The sequence below is a fragment of the Poromitra crassiceps genome (genome assembly GCF_964638095.1).
Source record: "Poromitra crassiceps genome assembly, chromosome: 10".
NCBI lineage: Eukaryota > Metazoa > Chordata > Actinopteri > Beryciformes > Melamphaidae > Poromitra > Poromitra crassiceps.
Genome location: NC_139631.1, coordinates 25,051,381 through 25,078,739, shown reverse-complemented (window position 1 = coordinate 25,078,739; position 27,359 = coordinate 25,051,381). Strand labels below are relative to the sequence as shown.

At 45.5% G+C, this 27,359-nt stretch overlaps 1 protein-coding gene across 1 annotated transcript; it reads left to right on the top strand.

Moving 5' to 3' along the window:
• Nucleotides 1-255: 255 nt before the first annotated feature.
• LOC310784340 (uncharacterized protein) lies at nucleotides 256-9,475 on the top strand (the record flags this gene model as incomplete). Its single annotated transcript, XM_083645356.1, has 7 exons — nucleotides 256-745; nucleotides 7,275-7,385; nucleotides 7,549-7,659; nucleotides 7,828-7,938; nucleotides 8,118-8,219; nucleotides 8,375-8,458; nucleotides 8,661-9,475. 7 exons carry the CDS (start codon nucleotides 256-258, stop codon nucleotides 9,314-9,316), a joined length of 1,665 nt encoding a protein of 554 aa, XP_083501482.1. The 3' UTR covers nucleotides 9,317-9,475.
• Between the last annotated feature and the right edge of the window lie 17,884 nt (nucleotides 9,476-27,359).

Below are 27,359 nucleotides of genomic sequence, written 5' to 3'. Positions count from 1 at the left end.
GATGAGGTCATAAAAATCACGTAAAGCAACTGTGATGTCATCATCATCAGTGATGTTACTCGAGCAATTGCGCTATGTCATCAGTGATGTAACTCGTGATAGTGATGTCATCAGTGTGTGATGTCATCAGTGATGTCACTCGAGCGTTTGTGATGTCATCAGTGAGTGATGTCATCAGTGATATCACTCAATTTGTCCCTTCACAAAGCATTCCTTTTGAGACGGTGATGTACTCACGCTAATGCAACATTGAGGATGCCAACTGCCATAAAACACCAACTCTCTGACAGAGCTGTGGCTGCTCGAGCACGGCATGACGACAAGCTGCTGCTCCATAATGTCGCCTGCGCAGGAAACCTGGACAAACTTAAGACCCTTCTGCAGGAAGAGTGCTTCAGAAGGTGGATCAATGAGAGATGGGTTGAGTGTGGGTGGACCCCCCTGGAGCGCGCAACCTGGCAGGGTCACGCTGACTGTGTGGTCTACCTGATCACCCAGGGAGCCAAGATAGACCTAGCTGATGAGGATTACCGTACGCCTGTCCAGTTGGCTGTGGTCTCCGGTCACCTGGACTGTGTCCGGATCCTCCTGGAAGCCGGGGCCGACACCAACAGTACGTACCAATTCACACACACCCTGATCTACTGTGCTGCCCAGGCGGGAAGGGTGGACATACTGCAGGAACTCATCAGGTTCTGTGACACTGTTGACATCGTTCATCTCACAAACTCTCTCTACATCAGCGGTAAACGCAACCACCTGGACTGCTTCCGCCTGCTGCTCCAGGCCGCTGTTCTGACCCGTGACGTGGCTTCTCACCTACTGAATATGGTGATCAGGTTCGACGTGGCCTTCGTCCAGGTGCTCCTGGACCACGGCGCCGACCCGGCCCTGGTGACCTTGGAGCAGGCAGAGCTGGAGGAGAGGGTGCATCCAGAGGTTCTCAGGGTCTTTCTGGAGGCTAAGAGATGTCCTCGCAGTCTGGCCAACGTGTGTCGTATCCGGATCCGCCAAGTGCTGGGCACACATCGCCTGAGCCAAGTCCATTCCCTACCACTAACACAAGTGATGAAGGACTTTGTGCTCTACCAGAACTGATTTGAAGGACTGTCAGTTTAATTATTGTCATTTCCTAGATTTAGCGTGCGGAAATTCTAGTAATTTTAATATGACGTGAGGTTCAGTTAGCTTTGCTACAGAAACAGCCGGTAGAAATACTTTTTACTTTTAAGCCCATGGCACACCAAACGAACATTCTCAAACAAACACAAACAAACACGAACAAACACGAACAAAGACAAATGTTCGTTTGGTGTGCCATAGCTGTCTGTCCTTGTCTGTTCGTGTTCGACGATGTTCGGTGATGTTCGCCCGGATTCAACATGTTCAATCCGTGCTTGTTCGGTGTTCGCTGTTCGCGGTCGTCTGGTCAGAGCCTCCTCTACTAACGTTACACGCGACGCAGCAAACACACGTTTCTCTGCCATGTGCCATCACACTGGGCATCAACACTAGCGGGAGACTTATCCCATGCACTCCCGCAAATAAGTAATGTTATGCGCAGCACGGTTACGTCATTATATCTTACCGAGAGGCAGAGAGAGAACATAACATAACTAGCTAGCCGTTCAGAAACGCATGTAAACAGCCGTGTGATTAGTGAACGTCAGTAAAATAAGGAGAGAGCTGCAGGTGCTTATGCAGAACTAGTGCGCGATTAAGTGCACAGTGGGTAATGACCCGCTGTGATGAAGAATATAACCAGATTAACAATGTTGATAGCAGAGAAAACACTGTCGGCTGCCAGCAGCAGCACCTCCCAGGCTCCTAGCTAGCCTGTCACATGATGCCTTCATGGTCCCTTGATAAAGTCTGCAGAAAGAAGCACGTTACCTCCCTCTCTCAAGAAGCGTGACGTGAGTGTGGCGTTTAAGGCCATCTGTCGCTACAAAATAAATAAACGGGTGTATCATTGTATTATTCGACAGACATGTAACTAACTTTGCCAGTCTGAGCCATCTTCTATGTGCTGCCTGTAACACAGTGCAGTTTATATTTTTCTGGTGTTTCTTTTTTACATGTGTGGGACAGGCAAATGTCTCAAAATGTTTTATTTTTTTGTAATGATAATTTTATTTCAAATTGTTTTATTTATTTAGTTTTAATATATTTTAAATTGTAACATATTTCATGTATTTTAGTCTGTGATACGTGAAACCGTGGCATTTTTGTCCAATCATACCATCAAAAAACTCATGCCTAGATACCTCTTGTTTATTATATCGCAATCACAATCGCAAATCCACCATAAACGCTAATCGCATTTGGTCAGCTTCTTCTTCTTTGTGGTTTTACGGCAGTTGGCATAGTTATTGTTGCATTACCGCCACCATTTGGCTGAAATTAGAACAACTGTTGTGCTGAATATGTTTGGTCGGTGTGCCATGCTTTCAAACAATCTCCAACATCTGCCAACATTCACAGACAATTGTCTGTTCTTGTTTGTTGGTGTTTGTTGGAGAATGTTTGATTGGTGTGCCATGGCCTTTACACTTGATTACATTTCAGGGCCATACGTTTTTTTAAACTTTTACTCGACTAAACAAGTGTGAATCAGTACTACTTCTAGGTAAGTAAAGAATGTGTGTACTTTTCCCATCTCTGTAAACAAATAAATGAAACATTGCGTTAGTTCATGCAGGACACGTAAGTCATAGGCTACACCCCAGCTGTAATCAGCTGACAGCCGCTGATTGGATCAGAGTTTAATCATTCACCAATCACATCCATTCTCACAACAAGATGGTCCATTCAAATATGGCCCCCTTCTACACTGGTCTTTGCTACTCTAAATGCTGCCACACACATGTCGCTGCTGCTGCTGCCACCAAGCTTGGCCTCCACCACCCCAGCCTCCACATTTCTAGCTCAGAGTCTGCATGGCTCAAAGGTTAAACATGTATTCAATGTCTTGCTCAGGCTGACTCCGTTTACTTACTATGGCTATTAAATTAATTGTATGCCCATGGGGGATTCTGCATTGTGCTCCCTGTTCAGCTTAGCATGCTGCTGGGCTGATTCAGGGAGCATCTTCTGTAAAGAGCAGAGCCATCAGCGCCAAGCTCCAAACATAACTGTATTTCCATTTGTGCAATAAATGGCTAAATCTATGACGAGTGTTCATGAACTTGAGCTTAGCTTTAGTAGTACACTCGTGGAGGCATGGACTCAAGGACAGCAGAGAATGGTAGAGAACTAAATAAAAGTAAATCGCTTCAGGAATATCAGGAGGTCATATATGCGGCTATCAAGACAAAATTCCTATTAAAACTAAACTGTACAACTGCTCTGAGGCCCCATCCTGCAGATGAGGTCATCCTTTACATCTCTTGCCCCCAGCGGAGATTCAATGGATCCGATGGGGTGGCCATATATAGCCTGTTGCAGGGCTGTGTGGTGTGTGTGTGTGTGTGTGTGTGTGTAGTGCTGTGTCTTTGTCTGCTACTCCCCTCACACTGGGAACGCGGGCCCTCTCATCCCTGGCTAACATCAATCTCAGCCCGTCTGCAACGTGCGACACTTCAGCACCTCTCATCAATGGACAGGGTCTGTTTATGGCACTGTCCCCCTTTGTACTGAGCAGCCATTAGGGAGGGTGAGACAGAAGGAGAGAGGAGCAGGCAGTGAAACAGTTTCCGCCCAGTGAATCACATCGAGACCCTCACACAGGCGACTGGGGGCTGACCCCTGCCAGGCGATGACATAAACACTGACAAACAAAGGACCTGAGCCCTGAGCAAGTGAAGGATCCAAGTCTACAAAGGAGAGACTGGCTGTGGCATGTGCGTTTATAATTGTAGGTTTAAGGAATTAAATTTGAGAAAATGGCATGGCAAGTTTCCACTGTTTCATGGCAAACAAAAGGGATAGCCTAATTCCTTTTGATTTTAAAGATACATCTCAGAGACACAGTGCGGGCTTATATGGAGCAGGTGTAAGTGCTGAATGGATACAGAAGCAGCTCCCTCCCCTTCCTCCCCAGTGAGAAGAGGGATTTAACTCAGCTGAGGCACCACAGAGGAGGCAACAAAAGAGATTTAGAGACGCACCAAGATGACATCATTTCAAATCAATTACAGATAACGTGGGCATATTAAATTATTCAGATAAAAAAAAATGCTCATTCAACTGTTCAAATTATGGAGACATCTGGACATCTGCGTAAAATGCGCAAAGAAACAGTAGCACAATATGGTCTCAGCCTACACTCGTTTAGCACATGTGCGTAACTCAAAGTGTGCCAAGATTACTTATGGTCTGAGTAGGCCTATAGATTAGTCAACGGAGCCTTTATGAGTGGGTCCCCGGCTCGCCATGTATGGCAGTTCCCCTTGAATTGTTGTTTTATTTCAATGGGCGAGAGAAAACCCACACAAAGCACAGTGTCCACACTGGAGATCCTGGATGTAACCATGGAAGCGTTTGTCTCCCTCCTCAATGGGTTACCCGGCCATTCATTTACTGATTTCACTGAATCAATATTTAGGCTTTTCAATTTTATTAGCTGCTCCGAGGGAGATTTTTGGCACCGCGCAAAAAGAAATTAGCAGTGGCCCACCACTTTTAATCGTTTTCTTACAGTGGCTTTACAATTGGTCTGCTTGAGCTGTCTGGCATAATTGATGAGGACCAATAAGCGTTACTCATTTGTTTCCTTTATTCTCTTCACTATTAATCCGCCAAAGACAATTAGGCTTTGACTCACCATCCTTCATCTCAATCATTGCAGAATAAAACCGTGCACTGTCTTGAGACAATGCACTGCAGCCATGTGCCACTTGAAGCGACATCTCTCATATCCTTCAGTGTTTCTACGAAATTAACGCGGAAAAAGTTTTTGCTGGTCGTGAATGGCGCGTCCTTACTACGATACTCACAATTTACTAACACAAACACCTGTAAGAGAGGTCGAGGAAATCCTTACCTGACACCTTGCTTGGCCTCTCCGTCCAGGATAAATTAGTACACTATATTGATTGCTGAGGATATCATCGATAAGTGCTCCCGGGGTCTTTCAACTCCTGCTCAAATAGCAGTCAGTAACTGCATCGTAGGCTACTGTAGTCTGTTAAAAACCTGACGAAAATGCTTATTCCTTTGGCGGCTTTGGGTTCCCGGTGAACAACATCTGATAAAGCGCGTCTGTCTGTCATCTAACGGGACTGAAGCCGGGAGGAATAACTGAGCGCTTCCACAGTCTGGCAGCAGGCAGGGGACCGTCTTCTTCTCTCTACACAGGTCCAGGCTGCTGCAGCCATGCGTGGTCTACTGCTGCGGACGGTACAGACAGCTGTCCAACAGAAAGACGAGTCCACACACTGACAGAGCTACTGACAGACTCCTACTCGACTCCCAGTCGCTGAGTTAATGAGACGAGATGTTTTAATCCCATTTGTCTCCCAGAGTGCTCGTGGTGGCGGACAGCGCCATCTTGTGAGGCAAACAGGCATAGAGCCTGGAGCACTGCTGCTCATGGGAAAAAATATGGCCCCGATGAGTGATGATGTCAGACAAAAGTCAAATCCATACGAAAGCATTATCGTCTCAGGTGTGATACTAATTATTAGGTGTTGACAGAAAAAATAGCATAACTTTTCTGTGAACATGCAACCCAATCTTCATAAAATTGCGTCATTTTGACGCTACCTGCATTTCCACATTCTGCTGGACATCTTTTGTTTTACCGACCTAAGCAAGCAACTCCAGTAAGACAGGCAGAATAGACCAAATCACCGTGACGTCACCATGTAAACAAATTTACTTCCGGGTACCACTTGGGGAAGGCGGCAGGTTTAAATGTGCGTGTTGTCAAATAAATGCTGTCAAACCCTCTCGTTGTTTTCGGCCGACTACTTTCAATTTAAATGGTTAAACGGTTGGTAAACATGCTTGTCCGACGTATCTAGCCTTTCTTCTGTGTTTGTTTTATGTAGTGTTAGCTAGCTAATAACGTGTGTTTGTCTGTCAAACTCGCTGTTTTTTTACGTTACAGACAGAGTAACCTCGCGTCAGCCTGGTACAGACAGAGCTACTGACGCCACGTCAATTTAATTTAGCTTCAAGTCTACTCTAGTCTGGTCCAACAGGTAAATTAGCTAGTCTGGTCTCCACTAACGTTAGTGAAAGTGTTGTTATGAATGATATTAAACAACAACACAACACGGACGAACCATTTTTGTCTTCTTTGTCTGTTTTTGTCTTCAACACGTCAGTTTGTGCCGTCCACCGCCATTATAATGTGTGGACCTCAGGGGTACCCGGAAGTAATGGAAGGATGTCTACATTTGTTCTAAGGTAAAAGGCTAGGCAAAGTCGTGTATATTATGTTACTTAAAAGAGGCAATATCGTGTATACTTGTCACTTTGCAGCAAACCAAAATAGCCTTTACTTTATTAGTTCGCTAAAGTTAGGTTAGCGAACTAGCTGCTAGCTTTGTGGCCTAATGTTACTTCAGTGTTTATTAGCTCAATGGTGTAGTGCTGCGTAGCTGCGTAACTTAACGTCAGTGTACATTGTTGACAACGTTGACATTATTATTATTATAGATCCGGTATAGCTCAATAGTGTAGTGCTGCGTAGGTGCGTTGTTCATGTCATCTACTAGCTATTTAACTTAATGTTAGTGAAGTATTTTGTCCTGCTTTTTTCTTTGCTAATGGGACATCAGTGTTAGCTGTAGCAAACAGGTTGTAGTTAAGCTAAAGTTAAGCTGTTGTCTTCTGGAATCAAACCCACCCAACTGAACTGAACCCAGACTTTTAGTCTGATACTTTGTCTGATGCACTTAATGAAGGGATTTAATTGTCCGAGCTGCTCAAGATTTTCTCCTTTTTTATTGATGCTACCTTCCTGTTTCTGTGATGCACCGGACCTGCCTACTAATATAGCTGAAGTGCGGTGGGACTCTCTCTCTACTGGATAATACGAGGGATCAGTGTTGGTAAACAAACGGCTTACTGGGGGTAACTTTATAATGGGACCTTATGGAGTCAGCCCTGAGCGACAGTTACACAACATACATGATACATCAGACTCTTGAGCTACTTCTGCTCTCACTCAGAATGTCAAAATATAAGCGATGTGATGTATACTTTTTGAGATATTGACGTTTGTTTGGCACAACTCATACTAGTTAACTGCTGCAGGGTTCCACATTTCCGGGTGGTTTTTGATTATGATGGAAAAACTGATGTTTTTGTTGTTGTTTCCACAGCAGAAGAAGGAGACAGCTCATCTCAACCCAGGAAAGAATCAAGGGATGAGGGGACAGTGGAGCATGCGAGGAGAGAGAGTGCAGAGAGCGAGGATTCGGAGGCGGACACAGGTAGGGTGAATGTGTTACTGTAATCAGGAATTGATATTACAATGTTTCATGAGTGGATAGACACATTTCACAGTAGACACACACACACTTTTTAAATCTCCACAGCAGCTGTCACAGTGCATAATACAGACACACACTGATGTTTTTGTTGTTGTTTCCACAGCAGAAGAAGGAGGCAGCTCATCTCATCCCAGCACAGAGTCAGAAGATGAGGGGACAGTGGAGCATGCGAGGAGAGAGAGTGGAGAGAGCGAGGATTTGGAAGCGGACACAGGTAGGGTGAATGTGTTACTGTAATCAGGAATTGATATTACAATGTTACATGAGTGGATAGACACATTTCACAGAAGACACACACACACATTTTTTTTTAAATCTCCACAGCAGCTGTCACAGTGCATAATACAGACACACACTGATGTTTTTGTTGTTGTTTCCACAGCAGAAGAAGGAGGCAGCTCATCTCAACCCAGGAAAGAATCAGAGGATGAGGGGACAGTGGAGCATGCGAGGAGAGAGAGTGCAGAGAGCGAGGATTTGGAGGCGGACACAGGTAGGGTGAATGTGTTACTGTAATCAGGAATTGATATTACAATGTTTCATGAGTGGATAGACACATTTCACAGAAGACACACACACACACACACACACACACATTTTTTTTTAAATCTCCACAGCAGCTGTCACAGTGGATAATACAGACACACACTGATTTTTTCGTTGTTTCCACAGCAGAAGAAGGAGGCAGCTCTTATCATCCCAGCACAGAGTCAGAAGATGAGGGGACAGAGGAGCATGAGGGTGGAGAGAGCGAGGAGTTGGATGCGGACACAGGTAGGGTGAATGTAATACTGTAATCAGGAATTGATATTACAATGTTTCATGAGTGGATAGACACATTTCACAGAAGAAGACACACACACATTCTTTTTTTTTTATCTCCACACTGATCTCCACACACACTGATGTTTTTGTTGTTGTTTCCACAGCAGGAGGAGGCAGCTCTTATCATCCCAGCACAGAGTCAGAGGATGAGGGGACAGAGGAGCATGCGAGGAGAGAGAGTGGAGACGGTGAGGAGTTGGACGTGGACACAGGGTGAATGTGTTACTGTAATCAGGAATTGATATTACAATGTATGAGTATTAATGGGTGGATAGACACATTTCACAGCAGACACAAGCACACTTTTTTTTACACCAGCAGTCACAGTGGATAACACACACACACACACACACACGCTAATGATTGTTGTTGTTGTTGTTGCTGTTTAAGATTCCCACAATGGTGCTGAGGGTGACACAGTTGGAGGAAGAAAGCGGAAAAATCCAAATAATTGGAAGAAGTCTGTGCAGAAAAAGAGAAGAATGATGGGACAGCCATACCTTGCGATGAGGAAGCAGGAAGAGGTAACCAGGGAGCACCGGGTGATGGGACCAAGATGCCAGTCAGCTGGACATGCAAAGTCCTCCCTGATACACTGCAGTGAGATTGGAGAGGCTGCAAGGGAGAAGATTTTCAAAGACTTTTGGGAGAACATGAACTGGGAAGAGAAGAGGATGTATGTCCGTGGTTTGGTAGATGTCGTGCCAGTACAGAGGAGAAGGGGGTCTGAAAATTCAAGACGGTCATCTACCAATCTTTTCTTTTTAAAAGTCGATGGGCAGAGAAGAAGGGTGTGTAAGAATCTGTTTTTGGCAACGCTGGGAATAAGAGAATGGTGTGCCCTTAACTGGGTGAAAGACAGAGACAAAACACAGAAGACGGCAGCATTGTGTCACAGAGGTGAGGCTCATGAGTTCATCAAGAGTTTTCTGAAGGATCTCCCTAAGGTGCCCTCCCACTACTGCAGGGCAGATACATCAAAGGAGTACCTGGAGCCTGTCTTCCAGTCCATGAGTGATCTGCATAGTGTACCAGCGTGCTGCTGAGGAGAAGGGGCTGACAGCATTATCTAGGCAGGTGTTCTCAGAAGAATTTAAGCGGCTGATGTCATCAGTGATGTCACTTGCGCAATTGTGCATTGTGACATCACTTATGATGTCATCAGTGACATCATCAGCATTGTGACAGCACTGGTGGGCACAAGGGCTCGGCGTCTGAAGGCACTCGTCGATGTCTGCAAGGCAAAATGAGACTCAAAGCTCTAATTGTCATTTCCCCTGTGTGGTGAATTAGAATTTCATAGGTGCAGTACAGTGTATTATGGAACAGTTATCCTACCCAAATATTCAGCTTGTTGGGATCTAAGAATTTTAATAGTGTTTAATAGGGCGGCTGTGGCTCAGGAGGTAGAGCGCGTCGTCCACTAAACCAGAGGGTCTGTGGTTCGATCCCCGGCTCTCCCAGTCCGCATGTCGAAGTGTCCTTGGGCAAGACACTGAACCCCAAATTGCTCCCGATGGCTGTGCCAGCACCCTGCGTGGCAGCTTGTCGCCTTCAGTGTGTGAATGGGTGAATGTAGGCACATTGTGAAGTGCCATTTACCATAATAGTAATTTGTACCACAAAACAATTTATATATATTTTTAAATCAAGTTGATCAGATTTTGTGTTGAATGAATGAATGAATATGAATTTATTTAATAAGACAGTCAAAATACACAATGTCAAAATACACAGAATGAACAGATACTGTAAAGATGCATACACCAGTATTAAAATGGTCAGGGAATAATTACACACAATAATGTCCGGGACTTGTTTCCATTGTGGTCCTCATTTGTAAGAAAAACAACAGCAACAAAAAACGATGGTCGGCAGAGCATAAGCCATTTAAGACATAGAAAAAAAACATCAACAATACATACACCATGAACAGGGACTTCCAAACAATGCATTCAGACACACTCAAGTATGCAAGTATGCGTACAAAACTTACAATACTTACAATACTTGTAATACACAAGCTGTTGTTAACATAAAACAGGCAACCACCAGGGTTGGAAATATCTAAACTGATCAATTTATTGATTGACAAATTCAACACAGCAGTGATAAGACAGGTAGGCCTACTGTAAGGTCCAGATCCCCTCCCTGGCATGGTGTTGTTCAGGGCAGAGGGGTGGGGGTGGGCCCTTCCTAGTCTACAGAGCCAGGGTGCAGGTGGGTGCAGTCAGGTGGGTGAGTAGCTGAAGTGAGGCTCTTTAAGTCATCCACAGCACGGGGGCGTCGCTCTTGACATCCTGCCTCTTGCTGTCGCCGCGGTTCTTGTAACACAGCAGCACGGCGATGAGGAGGATGCCGAAGCCGAAGATAGGGAAGGGGTAGAAGAAGACAAAGTAGAAGAGGGAGTCGTTGGAGCACACCACCGACTGCACCTGTAGCCCCTCTGGCTGTCGGACCACAACATGAGTGAACAATGAAGACTCCCGGGCCAGCCTGCACCAGGTGCCGTCCGGTTCGCTCAGCCAGTCCTCCACCAGGCAGTAGTAGGTCCCCGAGTCGCTGCTCTCCGCGCTGTTCAGCGTCAGCGCGTAGAGGTGGGGCGACAGCCGCTCCGCCTGCACGCGCCGCCGATTGATGCTGACCAGGTTGGAGGTACGATTGGCTACTCTGCTCCAGCTGTCGTCGTAGTTTCTCCTCCACAGGACAGCGGAACACTGGTAGGTGCCCGCCTCATGACGCCCCCCCCGCATCATCGACAGCTGGTAGATGGTGTTGGCGTGGGAGCGATCCACGGTGGTGCGGATGCCACGTCCCAGCGACTGCTCCCCCCACTGCAGCGTGCCCTCGTGGGTGAACGTCACCAGGTCTTTGAACTCGCCCTGGCCCTCACCGTCGGCCCCCACCACGCCTGATGGCTTGAAGCGCCAGGTGACGGAGGTGGGGACGCGGGGGTTGTGGCGGGGCTCGACCACGCACTGCAGGTCAAAGGATTCTCCAGAAGTCAAGCTGGGTGTCCGCGACAAGGCCTTTACCCTGAAGGAGGACTCGACAGTCTTGATGGTGACCATCTTGGTGGCTGAAAAATACTAAAACCTCTGTGGTGGTAGGATAGGCCGAATAGCTGTGGAGAGTCCGATCAGAACTCTGGTGTGGGTGTGGAAGAGGGGGTCCCAATAAAAGTCTTTGTTGAGGTTGAATTATCTTTTATTCCTCTAATTAGACCGGTGAATGACACTTGTATAGATGTGGAAAACGTGGTTTCTGTAAATAAACAGAATACAAATATAGAAATAAGTAGGCTATAAAATAATAAGTACTGTATTATACTAATACATTAGTAGGCCTATCAACATTACCACAATACACTGACATAGTAATATCTTATGATAACATTAACCATAACAGTAAAGTGGCATAATATCAAATGTGACATACATGCCCTTTAATATCCCAGCTTTAACCCCAAAATAACATCAACACAGATCCATTGCCATCACTGTAGGGGTAACATATAAATATCCCCAAGTCACCTTCCATTCACCGGCATGCTGTCAGATTACTGCCGACGGGGTGAAAGCATGCATACGTGCGTGTAGTCACGTGATCATAATTGGGCGCATCATTGCTAGCGCATACATACTGGAAATAAAATAAGTAACTCTCCCCAAATGATAGAAACGCCACACATCATCAATGCACACTGAATTGCCTATTTATCTAAATGCACCACTCTCAACAGACAATTACTGTATGGCGATTGCCCGTCCCCCCAAGCGTCTTATATTACACGGACATTCATGCTGTCTTAATTACCACTTCAAAGAGTGCCGACTGGCGACATTCTCTTGCAAATTATCTATCAAACTAAACATTAAATGATAATAAACACAGGAAAATACTCACTGTAGTCATAGACGCACAATTCCCACAATAAGTTGCCAAACACACGATAAGCTGAGGTACTTTCAGCTATGCAATTATCCGGTCCCGACTGAACTTCAAACAAACTTGAACTCGCAGCTCCCCACACTATCTGCAAGCGGGACTACTTTCTCTTATATCCATCCGCACGTCACATAGGAGGCACGCAACTATTGCAGTCTTAGACCCTTTTTAACAGTGGCTGACACCTCTATCTTGTCCCACCTGAGCTCTGGTTCGGTGCAGGTCTGTAGCCACTCGGTGGCGGTGCAGTTGTACTGGCCTCCGTCCCCGGGCAAGGTATTGTACAGGGAGGGTCCCACCCTCTCTGCCCGGATCTCCCCATAGCTGGCACGTTTTCCGTAGGAGGGGCCGTGCCGCACGGTGCCATCCCGATCCATGGAGGCGATCACATGCGCCGGCCCGGTTGCCTGCTTGTCTTTCCACAGCCAGGACACAGACAGCGGGCCTGTGGTGGATTGAACCGAGCAGGTTAACTGGACCACGTCGCCCTCCAGGGCCTCTGAGGATTTACTTTTGCTTTTGCTAGCTCCCCAGTCTGTGCCTTAAACGTAAGCTCTATCCCAAATGTAGACGACCTCCTCGACATGTTTAATAAATCATGCACTGATATTTTGAATACTGTCGCACCTCTGAAATCCATACGCAAAAAAAAACTCCCAACACCTTGGCTAAGTGACACCACGCGCGCTCTTAGATGCGTATGCAGGCGTGCTGAAAGAAAATGGAGGAAGGATAGGCTGCACGTCTCCCTCCAAATTCTCCGCGATTCCCTATCCACCTACCAAACCGCTGTTAAAACTGCAAAATCAGACTACATCTCAAACCTTGTCACAAACAACTGCCACAAACCCCAGGTTCTGTTTAAAGTCCTTAACTCCCTTATTAACCCTTCTGCCCCCCCCTCCGCTGTGCCTTCACTCGACTTGTGTGAAAGATTTCTTAATTTCTTTATCAACAATCTCTGCCCTCCGACCACTCTCCCCCTCGCCCCTCCCACCCCCTCTTCCTCCCCCCCACTCCCCCCTGCCTGCTGTCTTTGATCAGTTTGAGCCTGTCTCCCCCTCCTCTCTCTCGGATGCCATCAAGCATCTGCGACCCACTTCCTGCCCCTCCGATGCTCTCCCCTCACGCCTTCTCAAGGAAACCGCTGACTCTGTCATGGCCATCATATCATTGCTGCTAAACGCTAGTCTCAGCACTGGCTGTGTCCCGGCTGCCTTCAAACATGCCGTGGTCCAGCCCCGAATAAAAAAGCCCAACCTTGATCCCTCTGTCCTCCCAAACTTCAGACCCATCTCCCAACTACCGTTTCTTTCAAAAGTCCTGGAACGCATCGTCTACTTGCAGCTACAGTCATTTCTCGAGCAACACAACATCCACGAGAAATTTCAATCAGGTTTTAAACCTCGGCATAGCACAGAAACAGCCCTCCTCCGTGTTTTTAATGACCTCATCTTAGCCGCCGATGCTGGTAGCCCCTCTGTCCTGCTGCTCCTTGACCTCACGGCCGCTTTTGATACGGTGGATCACACGATCCTATTAGCTCGACTTGAGCACCATGTGGGCATCAGGGGCGTCGCCCTGGACTGGTTCCGGTCCTATTTAAGTAACCGGACTTTTTCCGTTCAGCTAGGAGACCTGTCCTCCGCTGTGGCCCCCCTTACCTGTGGGGTGCCACAAGGATCAATCTTGGGCCCCGCCCTCTTCCTGTTATACCTGCTGCCCCTAGGTCAGATCCTGGCAAAATTTAACGTCTCCTTCCACTGCTTCGCTGATGATGTGCAGGTGTACCTTCCCCTAAAACCCACCCAAGGGGGAACTGCACTACAGCCTCTGCTGGACTGCCTGGCTGAAATCAAACTTTGGATGTCCAACAACTTTCTCACTCTTAACGAAAAAAAGACCGAGGTCATCATTTTTAACAGTGCCACCCCGGCCCCCCTTGTCGATGCTCTCGGCCCCCTGGGTTCTAACCTCTCCACCTCGGTTAGGAACCTTGGGGTTATATTTGATAGCGCTTTTAAATTCGACAAGCAGATCAACTCAGTAGTTAAAAACAGCTTTTACCACCTTCGGCTGCTGGCTAAGACGAAGGCCTACCTCTCCCAGGCAAACCTGGAGAGGGTTATTCATGCCTTCGTCACCACACGTATTGACTACTGCAACGCACTTTATGTGGGGATTGATCAGTCCTTGCTCCGCCGCCTACAGCTCGTTCAGAACGCGGCTGCACGCCTCCTTACGAGGACAAAAAAGCGCGAGCACATCACCCCAGTCCTGTCGTCGCTCCATTGGCTGCCTGTGCGCTTTCGCATTGATTTTAAATTATCCCTGACCGTCTTTAAAGCCCTCAATGGCCTGGCCCCTCCCTACATTTCCGAGCTGCTGCACCGCCACACCCCCTCCAGAGCTCTTAGATCGGCCGACCTATCGCTGCTGGTGGTGCCCAGAACCAAACTAAAAACTAGGGGGGACAGAGCCTTTGCGGCAGCTGCCCCAAAACTCTGGAACAGTCTCCCCCTACACGTTCGTGCTGCCCAGACCCTGGAGGTTTTTAAATCGCTCTTAAAAACCCACCTGTTCTCCCTGGCTTTCCCCCCTACTTAGCCATCGTTAGGTCCCTGGCATTTATCGTTTTATTGCTTTTATTGTCTTATTGTTTTATCTTTTTGATTTTAATTGTCATCATATATGCACTTTGTATTATGTTGCTCTCAATTAGTATCTTTGCACTTTACTTATTTACATCTGTGCACTTTACTCCCCGCCTGTGAAGCACTTTGGTTTGGCTGCCGCTGTATGTAAATGTGCTATATAAATAAAGTTGACTTGACTTGACTTGACTTACTGGACAGTGACACTGTCTGGACTGCCACGGCTACACCGGCAAGCAGCAAACAGGCAATAAGGAGAGCACTGGTTCCCATTGTGTTGCCCTGCATATTCACTTCCACTAATGCCTTGGTTTGTTAGTTCTTGATCATGGATAGCTCAGGGTCAAGAATAATGCCTTGGTGAGATACTGCCACTTATACCCTCAGCCGAGAAGCCCCTGACTGCAGTACGCAGATCGGGGAGTGGCTCAACGTGGGCGGAGTTGACTCCGCCCACTCAAAGTAAAACTCAGCTCTTTCTTCTATCAGATCTTCGGCAGTGTGCACGCTTCTAGGCCCTCCGCAGGATAATAGTGACTCTTTTTACAGTGTTTATCATGTACCCACAAAACTACTCTAATATATCTGTAAAAATCCTGTTGAACAAGATCGTATTTTTATGACATTGTCTGGAAATTCCTGCTTATCAAACTGAACCAACAAACAGTGCTGTGATTCCTTTCTCTGCCCATTGAATAAATCTATTATCACTTGCAGCTGGCTTAAAGTCTGGGTCAAAGCTCAGCCACCTCAATATTATTTCTTTCTGAATTTTAAGTTGTTTCACTAGACGAAACCAGGTATCTATAGAAAACCTAACCCATCGACTCTGAATATCACTGTGTTTAGCAGCTAGTGGGGATCCTAGCAGACTTTGTATAGGTTTATCCATCAGTGGACAACACATTATTATTGTAATGTTCTGTGTAGGTGTTGGGATATTTTTTACCTAATATTCGATATTCTTGTCTCATCGTGTGAATAAAATAATGGGAACACGTTTACATTTTCATGAGCCCTCAAAACTTCACACACAACTTCTTACTGAAGTTCAGCTCCCACTGAACTTGAAACCTGTGTAACTAGGGCCAGCTGAATTGGAACAGTGAAGTGAAATCAATGGATTTGATAGACAGACATTCCTATATTTTTACTTGTTAAATGTTTTCTTTTTACTAAGTCCATTATTTTATCCATGCTGCCTATATTTAAAAAAATATATACCATAGCATTTCCACAAGTGAGTGACACATGTTAAATTTGTGTACACTCAATTATATCAGCTACATTAAGGAGATCAGAGACTCCTAATGTAACTTGTAACCCACCCAAAAGGCAAATGTGTTATATTACACATATCTGATATATATCATGTATTATAACTTGTAAACATCACACAAATGTGATTGTATATATGTATAAGACTTGTATTGTATTGCATTATTGTATTGTATTTGGACCCCAGGAAGATTAGCTGGTGCCACAGGCATCAGCTAATGGGGATGCTTTTTAAATAAATAAATACATAAATAAATAACCTGTGTCTGATACACCTTAGTGTCTCCTGCTCACAGGATCACTGGAAGAGAAAGAGAGATATGTAATGTTAACCTGTGTCTGATACACCTTAGTGTCTGCTGCTCACAGGATCACTGGAGAGAGAAAGAGAGAGACGTAATGTTAACCTGTGTCTGATACACCTTAGTGTCTGCTGCTCACAGGATCACTGGAAGAGAAAGAGAGATATGTAATGTTAACCTGTGTCAATGTAACCTGTGTCTGATACACCTTAGTGTCTCCTGCTCACAGGATCACTGGAGAGAGAAAGAGAGAGACGTAATGTTAATCTGTGTCTGATACACCTTAGTGTCTGCTGCTCACAGGATCACTGGAGAGAGAAAGAGAGAGACGTAATGTTAACCTGTGTCTGATACACCTTAGTGTCTCCTGCTCACAGGATCACTGGAAGAGAAAGAGAGATATGTAATGTTAACCTGTCTCTGATACACATTAGTGTCTCCTGCTCACAGGATCACTGGAAGAGAAAGAGAGACACAGCATGTTAACCTGTGTCTGATACACCTTAGTGTCTGCTGCTCACAGGATCACTGGAAGAGAAAGAGAGAGATGTAATGTTAACCTGTGTCACATTAGGACACCACCTCAAATACAAACGCTCTTTCCTCTGTACTGAGGTGAGATAAGAGGGAGTTAAATTAGGACACCACCTCAAATACAAACGCTCTTTCCTCTGTACTGAGGTGAGATAAGAGGGAGTTACATTAGTACACCACCTCAAATACAAACGCTCTTTCCTCTGTACTGAGGTGAGATAAGAGGGAGTTACATTAGTACACCACCTCAAATACAAACGCTCTTTCCTCTGTACTGAGGTGAGATAAGAGGGAGTTACATTAGTACACCACCTCAAATACAAACGCTCTTTCCTCTGCATTGAGGTGAGATAAGAGGGAGTTACATTAGGACACCACCTCAAATACAAACGCTCTTCCCTCTGTACTGAGGTGAGATAAGAGGGTTACATTAGGACACCACCTCAAATACAAACACTCTTTCCTCTGTACTGAGGTGAGATAAGAGGGAGTTACATTAGTACACCACCCCAAATAAAAACGCTCTTTCCTCTGTACTGAGGTGAGATAAGAGAGAGTTACATTAGTACACCACCTCAAATACAAACGCTCTTCCCTCTGTACTGAGGTGAGATAAGAGGGAGTTACATTAGTACACCACCTCAAATACAAACGCTCTTTCCTCTGTACTGAGGTGAGATAAGAGGGAGTTACATTAGTACACCACCTCAAATACAAACACTCTTTCCTCTGTACTGAGGTGAGATAAGAGGGAGTTACATTAGTACACCACCTCAAATACAAACGCTCTTCCCTCTGTACTGAGGTGAGATAAGAGGGAGTTACATTAGGACACCACCTCAAATACAAACGCTCTTCCCTCTGTACTGAGGTGAGATAAGAGGGAGTTACATTAGTACACCACCTCAAATACAAACGCTCTTTCCTCTGTACTGAGGTGAGATAAGAGGGAGTTACATTAGTACACCACCTCAAATACAAATGCTCTTCCCTCTGTACTGAGGTGAGATAAGAGGGAGTTACAGTACACCACCCCAAATACAAATGCTCTTCCCTCTGTACTGAGGTGAGATAAGAGGGAGTTACATTAGTACACCACAATTCCTTAGTACACCAGCATTCCTGCTGGAATGCCCAAGTCCCAGAGGAAGGAGGTGCTGGACCTTGTGATGCAGATTATGAGAAGATCTGCTTGGTATGTCCACAGTGAATCCATCCTCCAAACACTGCTGTGGTCTGAGGATCAGAAAGAGAGGGGGTGGAGAGAATCCTGAGCATCAGGGGAGAGGGTGACCCAGACACTCAGCTGGGGGACCCCTCTGTCAGGACCAGAAGGACAGCTGAGATCAATTTCTGATGCTTATAGCATTGGTGACTTGATTAGCTGGTCAGAAGGTGTGTCAGAGCCACGACAACCTGCTTCCTAAGCACCTCGGGGCTGAAGAACTTCATCAACAGCACCATGGAGGTGCTCAACTGGCCTTGCCACACACAAAGCATTGAGAGGGTTGTTAAAATAGTAACTGAGGCTTCTGCTAAGTACTTCTCACAGGAAAAGAAGGATGGAAGAATCAGGGTTCAGGAGACCAGCAGGAGGCTGATGTCCAAGAATGAGTCGAAACAGGAGTTGTGCAACCTGGCAAAGTTCAAGAAGTCAGGAGATTGATCATTGTAATTGTATCCAGTGATATACATGCAGTTCACCTGCTAATAAAAATGTAAATTTGAGTTGGCTTTGTCAATATAAATGGTTTCCCTTATATATTTTAATATCTTAAAATGGGGTTCGAATGGGTAAAATTGGCAATTTAGAAATGCAAAATGATGTAGGTTAGAGTTATCCTATCCAAAAACTAAGCTCATATTTGAATTCTCCATAGAAAAATACATAATTTAGACACCCCTCATGTCAGGATTTCCTTCAGATTCATGTTGGCACCTGAGTATGACCCACCCTAATTGCACATGGTTGACCAGAACACTTGCGAAACGTTCAGTGATAGGGCACTCTGAACACGGTTGAAAGCTTGGTGTCAGGTCACTATGAACACGGCTGAATCGTTAGTGTCAGGTCACTCTGAACACGGCTGGATCATTAGTGTCAGGTCACTCTGACAACGTCCTGGATCGTTAGTGTTAGGTCACTGTGAACACGGCTGGATCGTTAGTGTTACGTGACTCTGAATACGGCTGGATCGTTAGTGTTAAGTCACTCTGAACACGGCTGGATCGTTAGTGTTAAGTCACTCTGAACACTGCTGGATCATTAGTGTTGAGTCACTCTGAACACGGCTGGATCGGTTGTGTTGAGTGCCTCTGAACACGGCTGGATCGTTAGTGTTGAGTCACTCTGAACACGGCTGGATCGTTAGTGTTGAGGCTCTCTGAACACGGCTGGATCGTTAGTGTCAGGTCACTCTGACAACGTCCTGGATCGTTAGTGTTAGGTCACTGTGAACACGGCTGGATCGTTAGTGTTACGTGACTCTGAATACGGCTGGATCGTTAGTGTTAAGTCACTCTGAACACGGCTGGATCGTTAGTGTTAAGTCACTCTGAACACTGCTGGATCATTAGTGTTGAGTCACTCTGAACACGGCTGGATCGGTTGTGTTGAGTGCCTCTGAACACGGCTGGATCGTTCGTGTAGGACCCATTGCACATGGTTGACCAGAACACTTTTGAAACGTTAGTGATAGGGCACTCTGAACACGGTTGAAAGCTTGGCGTCAGGTCACTATGAACACGGCTGAACCGTTAGTGTCAGGTCACTCTGAACACGGCTGGATCGTTAGTGTCAGGTCACTCTGACAACGTCCTGGATCGTTAGTGTTAGGTCACTGTGAACACGGCTGGATCGTTAGTGTTAAGTCACTCTGAACACGGCTGGATCGTTAGTGTTAAGTCACTCTGAACACGGCTGGATCATTAGTGTTGAGTCACTCTGAACACGGCTGGATCGGTTGTGTTGAGTGCCTCTGAACACGGCTGGATCGTTCGTGTAGGACCCATTGCACATGGTTGACCAGAACACTTTTGAAACGTTAGTGATAGGGCACTATGAACACGGTTGAAAGCTTAGTGTCAGGTCACTATGAACACGGCTGAATCGTTAGTGTCAGGTCACTCTGAACACGGCTGGATCGTTAGTGTCAGGTCACTCTGACAACGTCCTGGATCGTTAGTGTTAGGTCACTGTGAACACGGCTGGATCGTTAGTGTTACGTGACTCTGAATACGGCTGGATCGTTAGTGTTAAGTCACTCTGAACACGGCTGGATCATTAGTGTTAAGTCACTCTGAACACGGGTGGATCATTAGTGTTGAGTCCGTCTGAACACGGCTGGATCGTTAGTGTTGAGTCACTCTGAACACGGCTGGATCGTTAGTGTTGAGGCTCAGGTCCCATTTCACATGGCTGACCAGAACACGTGCAAAACAGTGTCTTTTGCTCACAGGATCACTGGAGAGAGAAAGAGAGACACAGCATGTTAACCTGTGTCTGATACACCTTAGTGTCTCCTGCTCACAGGATCACTGGAGAGAGAAAGAGAGACACATCATGTTAATCTGTATCTGATACACCTTAGTGTATCCTGCTCACAGGGTCACTGGAGAGAGAAAGAGACACACATCATGTTAATCTGTATCTGATACACCTCAGTGTCTCCTTCTCACAGGATCACTGGAGAGAGAAAGCGAAACACAGCATGTTAACCTGTGTCTGATACACCTTAGTGTCTCCTGCTCACAGCCGTCACAGGATCACTGGAGAGCTAAAGAGAGACACAGCATGTTAACCTGTATCTGATACACATTAGTGTCTCCTGCTCACAGGATCACTGGAGAGAGAAAGAGAGACACAGCATGTTAACCTGTGTCTGATACACATAAGTGTCTCCTGCTCACAGGATCACTGAGAGAAAGAGAGACACATCATGTTAATCTGTACCTGATACACCTTAGTGTCTCCTGCTCACAGGATCACTGGAGAGAGAAAGAGAGACACATCATGTTAACCTGTGTCTGATACATAAGTGTCTCCTGCTCACAGGATCACTGAGAGAAAGAGAGACACATCATGTTAATCTGTACCTGATACACCTTAGTGTCTCCTGCTCACAGGATCACTCGAGAGAGAAAGAGAGACACAGCATGTTAACCTGTGTCTGATACATAAGTGTCTCCTGCTCACAGGATCACTGAGAGAAAGAGAGACACATCATGTTAATCTGTATCTGATACACCTTAGTGTCTCCTGCTCACAGGATCACTGGAGAGAGAAAGAGAGACACATCATGTTAACCTGTGTCTGATACATAAGTGTCTCCTGCTCACAGGATCACTGAGAGAAAGAGAGACACATCATGTTAATCTGTATCTGATACACCTTAGTGTCTCCTGCTCACAGGATCACTCGAGAGAGAAAGAGAAACACAGCATGTTAACCTGTGTCTGATACACCTTAGTGTCTCCTGCTCACAGCCGTCACAGGATCACTGGAGAGAGAAAGAGAGACACAGCATGTTAACCTGTATCTGATACACATTAGTGTCCCCTGCTCACAGGATCACTGGAGAGAGAAAGAGAGACACATCATGTTAACCTGTGTCTGCTTTTTTTTTTTTTTTGCTCCAGCATTTGCCGATCCAGCAAACACAGGGATGCGCTCAGAGGGTCTTCAATATTCCTCTTTGCGTGTCTGTGGGGCCCGCTGATTCCGTTACCACATTTTGGGACTGCTGGTGATGGTTCCATCTTTTCCCCTGCTCACATGTGCTCTGAGCTGCAAACAACATACATATTTCTATAAAGGAGGTGATTTTTACATGGGATAATTTATTGACAACAAATATTTTCGTTTCCAATTTCGATTTCAGAGATGCTGTCTAACATAGGTGACTATAGTAGGCTATTTTGGTGTAGTTTGACCTACCTGCATCTGGAGATGGTGTGGGCATAGCTGCCGGTGTTTGCACTGTTGAGATTTAGCAATTGTTATTTATGATCAAAATATACTAGCCTATCCTTATTGTTTTTATATATATATATATATATATATTGTAGCGTTGTCACAAACCAGTCTGTGAGTCAGGATCTAGTTACCGCACTTTATTTGGTATCACAGGTCCGAGGGCTACTGTCAGCCGTAGCCCATGCCCAAAACAAACCCCACAACACACACCCAAACCCGCTAGCTCCCTCCTAGCTCTCAGCTCTCCCCAAACACACCCGTCTCTCCCAGGCTCACGCTCCAACTCCCCGAGCTGTTCCCCTCTCGCCCACAGCTCCCCTCCCCCCAGCCAATCACAGGTGAACCCCCCTCTCACCCCACCCACTGGCTATATGTCGCCTTCACAGACCCCCGTAAATCCCCACAGACATGTCAATCCCACAGTTAACCCCCATGCACAGAACAGTATAACACACGTACAGTACCACACAAACCCAGCCCGCTACAATATATATATATATATATATATATATATATATATATATATATATAGCCTATATTCCCCCCCCCCCGGTTCTCCCCAAAATTTCAATAAACCTTTGGCATATTACAACAATACAACAATACTGGCGGACCATAATAGAAGATGCCAAATCATTCAAAACAATAAGCATTTTGCTTTTAGGAGCATTGTGCCATGCAGCGCTGTTCCAAAACGTGTCAACGTGTGTCGTTGCCTGGGAAACGCACATCCCATAATACAACTGTTCCCATTGCATCCCATAATAGTATGATGCTACTTGGGATGCCATTGCCAACAGTGTTTCCATTGCCCTCAGAAATGCGCAAAATCTAAATATCGCAATAGAAATTGGGTAATGGAAACACGTGAATTTCGAAAAACCTCCCAAATATCGCAAAAAGTTTTTGCGCTCTCGTGAGGTGGTTTTTCAGACGTGTCGATATAGCAGTTTATCGAAACAGTTAATGGAAACACATTTTCCGCATTTGCACATCATGTGACCCATTCTCCTTTGGAAAAGGAGCGGAAAATAAGTTTGGTAAGTAAGGTTCGATTAGCCGTGGCAAAACCTCCGCAGCAAGTGCAAAACTTTGAAGCAACGCTACCTAGCAGAAAGGCAAGTGTTGTGCAAAAGCGGAGCCGGGAAAAATAGATAATGTGTAATGGCAGAAATCGGCGCGCGCGCGCGCATTTGAGCGGCGAGATGAGGGGATGAAAAGCACACACTGGTGCGGTGGTGCTGTCTGAAGTGAATACAGTGAGTAATACATTGCACACGTTTCAGGTGCAATGTTATAATTATAATACAAATTAAACAAGAAGAAAAAGCCAGCACTCAAAAAGTCCTTTTCAATATTTAATTTACCTCAGTCAGGAATACAGCAGCACATACATGTTTCGGCCCTACGGCCTTCCTCAGTGTGGCCTCAGTGACCACACTGAGGAAGGCCGTAGGGCCGAAACATGTATGTGCTGCTGTATTCCTGACTGAGGTAAATTAAATATTGAAAAGGACTTTTTGAGTGCTGGCTTTTTCTTCTTGTTTAATTTGTACTCGTGCCGTGCACCGGACCTCTTTGTTCACTCTCCGAGTGTGCTCGCATTTTTCTACTTTTGGATAATTATAATACAGACATTCCGATTATTGCATCATATCAGCCTTTTCCCCCCTCCTCCATCTCTAAATCGGACCAGTTGTAGGCTATTAGGCTACATTTTTTCCTCTGCCTGTCGCGCTCACTGCATTCACTGCAGCCAGCAACGTTGCCACTCATTTTATTTTGAATTGATAATCAGGCTTGTTTATATGCGTTGTAACTTCGTGTTGTGATTTGCATTGACCATTGGTTGGATTTGAGCATGCAGGGGACGGGATGATATGGCCATATGGGGCAGATCCCCATGCGTAATCACTGTGGCAGCTGCTGGTAACGGGGAATTGCGTTCAGGTGTGTGCGCCGTCAGACCAAACTCAACTTCAATGGAAACGCCTACAAGTCGCAATTGTACATTGTCGAAGTTGTAGAAATATCGCAATTATTTTGCGAAAAACTAATGGAAACACAGATGCGAACAGGTTAGCTAAAAGTTTAGCGTCGCCAGCGAGGGCCCCCACCATTGCGGTCGGGGTAGGCTATGTTTCGAAATCCATTTAACCATTTAAACCATTTAACTCGTTTTATCTGAAACCTGGATCCACCCAGACAAAGGAATGGACTGAAAGGCGCACTGTGCATCTGCGCTTCCAAATTCATTCATTCATCAAAAATAATATTTGCTTATTTAAAGCAGCTACGAGCAACTTTTTCGATTGTTATTAAACAGTATAAATTTAATATCAATGCATCACATCTTACCTCTAATAGTCGACGAGACCAAAGCCGTGTGTATCTGAGATTGCTCCCTTAGGTGATTATTAAGTCTATAGTCTGTCTAAACTCGCGCCAACAGGGGGCTCTCTAGAGCGACCGGACCGGGTAACCCGGAAGTGAAACCAGGAAGTGAAACGCAGCTGCCTTTTTACGCCGTTTGCGCTGCCTAGCAACATAACATAAACAATGTGAACGCCACGCATACTCGCGGGAACATCTCTCGTTATATTCTAACAGGTTTTTTGGAAGTTATTTTGTGGTTATGGCCGAAGTGGCTGCTGCAAACCGTTTCATTTCAATTCCTGATCTGCCCTGGCTACAGACACACTAACACTGGCCGATTCACTCGGGGTTCAAGCGAGACTACTTTGCGTTGGTATCGTCGACTATTAGAGGTAAGATGTGATGCATTGATATTAAATTTATACTGTTTAATAACAATCGAAAAAGTTGCTCGTAGCTGCTTTAACACGTTCACTGCCAATGACGTGTTAATACGTCAAAAAAAATCCAACGGTTGACTGCCAATGACGTGTTAACACGTTCACTGCCATTGACGAGTTATCTCGGCTTACAGAATCCGACGGTTCACTGCCAAGGACGAGTTATCTCGGCTTAAAAAATTTTTTTTTTTTTTGACGGTGGGACGTGGATCAACGCTCCCCACGTCTCCTATAAAAATATTGGAGTCAGCGAACGTGTACAACCCATTCCACGGACCCACTAAGTGGCGACAGTGCTCTCCACACTAGGAAAAGCAGAGCCAAAACTGTAGGGTAACGCGCGAGGAAACCATTCTCTACTGTAAAATGGATTGGCGAAAACGCTTTCACTTCCGCGCATTATCGCGCTGGGAGCTGGCGGTGGGGGATTCCAAAAATAGACTGGGTGGAAAACACTTTGAAACACGCAGCATAAAGCCTAGAATCGCACAAAGCTTCATCAAAGCTCTCAAACCCAAGAAACAAGTGAGCCCTATCCACACTCGCTGCCAGGGAGGGAGGCTGCTCAAACTCGCAGCAGCAGCAGCAGCAGCAGAACACTCGCTTGTGACAAACGCTGCGGAGGAGAACGCCCACGGAGGGAGGAGTTGGAAGCAGAGGGGGGTTTCCTGCTGTTATGGAGGAAATTACTGTTCAAAACTATTGTTTAGATGTCTGACGTCTTACTGATGCCAAAAATGAATGTTTAAAGTGACTGTTCTATCGAATTTCACAAAAAGCCGTTTATCTCTGAATAAATTTCCAGACGCTGAAACCATGCTGTATTCAACTGCTAATGCTTACATAACTACTAACTCTACAAACTAACTCTTTTAGACAGAGAAAGCACACATTCTATTAGTTCTTTTGAGATATTGTGTGTTCACAAAATCTTAGCAGAAAAGAATCCTCGGGTCTTGAAAGATGAGCCAGAATCCTCAAAAAAACCCTCTGGCAGAACCTACCTACAGTAAAAAAAAAAGGCTGGCAGTGAATGTGTTAATACGTAAAAAAAAAAAAAAAAAATTTTGACCGTGGGATGTGCATCTAACCCTTTTACATCTCTTATATAAATATTGGAGCCACCGAACGTGTACAACCCATTCCACTGACCCACTAAGTGGCGACAGTGCTCTCCCAGACTAGAAAAAGCAGAGCCAAAACTGCAGGGGAACGTGCGATGAAACCATTCTCATACTGTAGAATGGATTGGTGAAAACGCTTTCGCTTTCGCGCTGATTGCTGGCGGTGAGGGATTGCAAATTTGCATAATAGATTACGGGTGGAACACACTTTGAAACACGCAGCATAAATAAGACCAGAATCGCAAAAGCTTCATCAAAGCTCTCAACCGAAACTCCAAGAAACGAGCGAGCCCATCCAGACTTGCCCAGCGGCCGCCAGCAGACAGGAGCAGCAGCAAAGCAGTGAGCCTGGTGACGCGAGGTTACAGCAGCAGCAGAAACGAGCTTGTGACACGCCCGCTGCAGCCAAGAAGAACACACACGGAGGGAGGAGTTTGAAGGAGAGGGGTGTTTCCTGCTGTTATGGAGGAAATTACTGTTCAAAACTATTGTTTAGATGTCTGACGTCTTACTGATGCCAAAAATGAATGGTTAAAGTGACTGTTCTATCGAATTTCACAAAAAGCTATTTATCTCAGCTTAAATTTTCAGACGCTGAAACCATGCTGTATTCAAGTGCTAATGCCTACATAACTACTAACTCTACAAACTAACTCTTTTAGACAGAGAAAGCACACATTCTATTAGTTCTTTTTAGATATTTTGTGTTCACAAAATCTTAGCAGAAAAGAATCCTCAGGTCTTGAAAGATGAGCCAGAATCCTCAAAAAAACCCTCTGGCAGAAGCTACCTACAGTAAAAAAAAAAACAGCTGGCAGTGAATGTGTTAATAGATGGAGATGTGTGAACATTTAATTCTAGCCCATTTCAATAGGCTAGACTATCATACATCTGCAACCTTTCCCTTCAAACTGGCAAATTAACAAAATGAAAATCGCTAAAGTAATAGGCCTACCGCTGTATAAGACTGGAGACAGACACAACTTCACAAATTATAGACCTGTTTCACTACTTCCACAATTCTCCAAAGTTCTTGAAAAACTCAACAATAGACTGGACAAATTTATCAATACATGCAATTTACTTAGTGACAGCCAATATGGATTCAGAAGCAGATCAACTTCACACGCATTGATGGAATCAATAGAAGATAAACAGACTCCATTGACCAGAAACTGCACTCTATAGGGATATTATTGACCTCAAAAAGGCATTTGATACCATCAACCATGATAGGAAACAATACGTGAAGTTAGGCCCTGTGTTTTCCTCACCTCTTCCTTCGTGCTGTCTGTCATGACACTGGCAACGGCGCTGATCAGGTCGTTTTGTGTGTCTTGTCCCAATAAACACCGTTGCTGTGGCGAGGTGAGTGCTCAGTAGCCTACAGGGTAATACTCTCCCACTAAATCCTAGGTCCTCTTTGCGCGGCTCGCGAGACGATGGTTACTTGTGTGG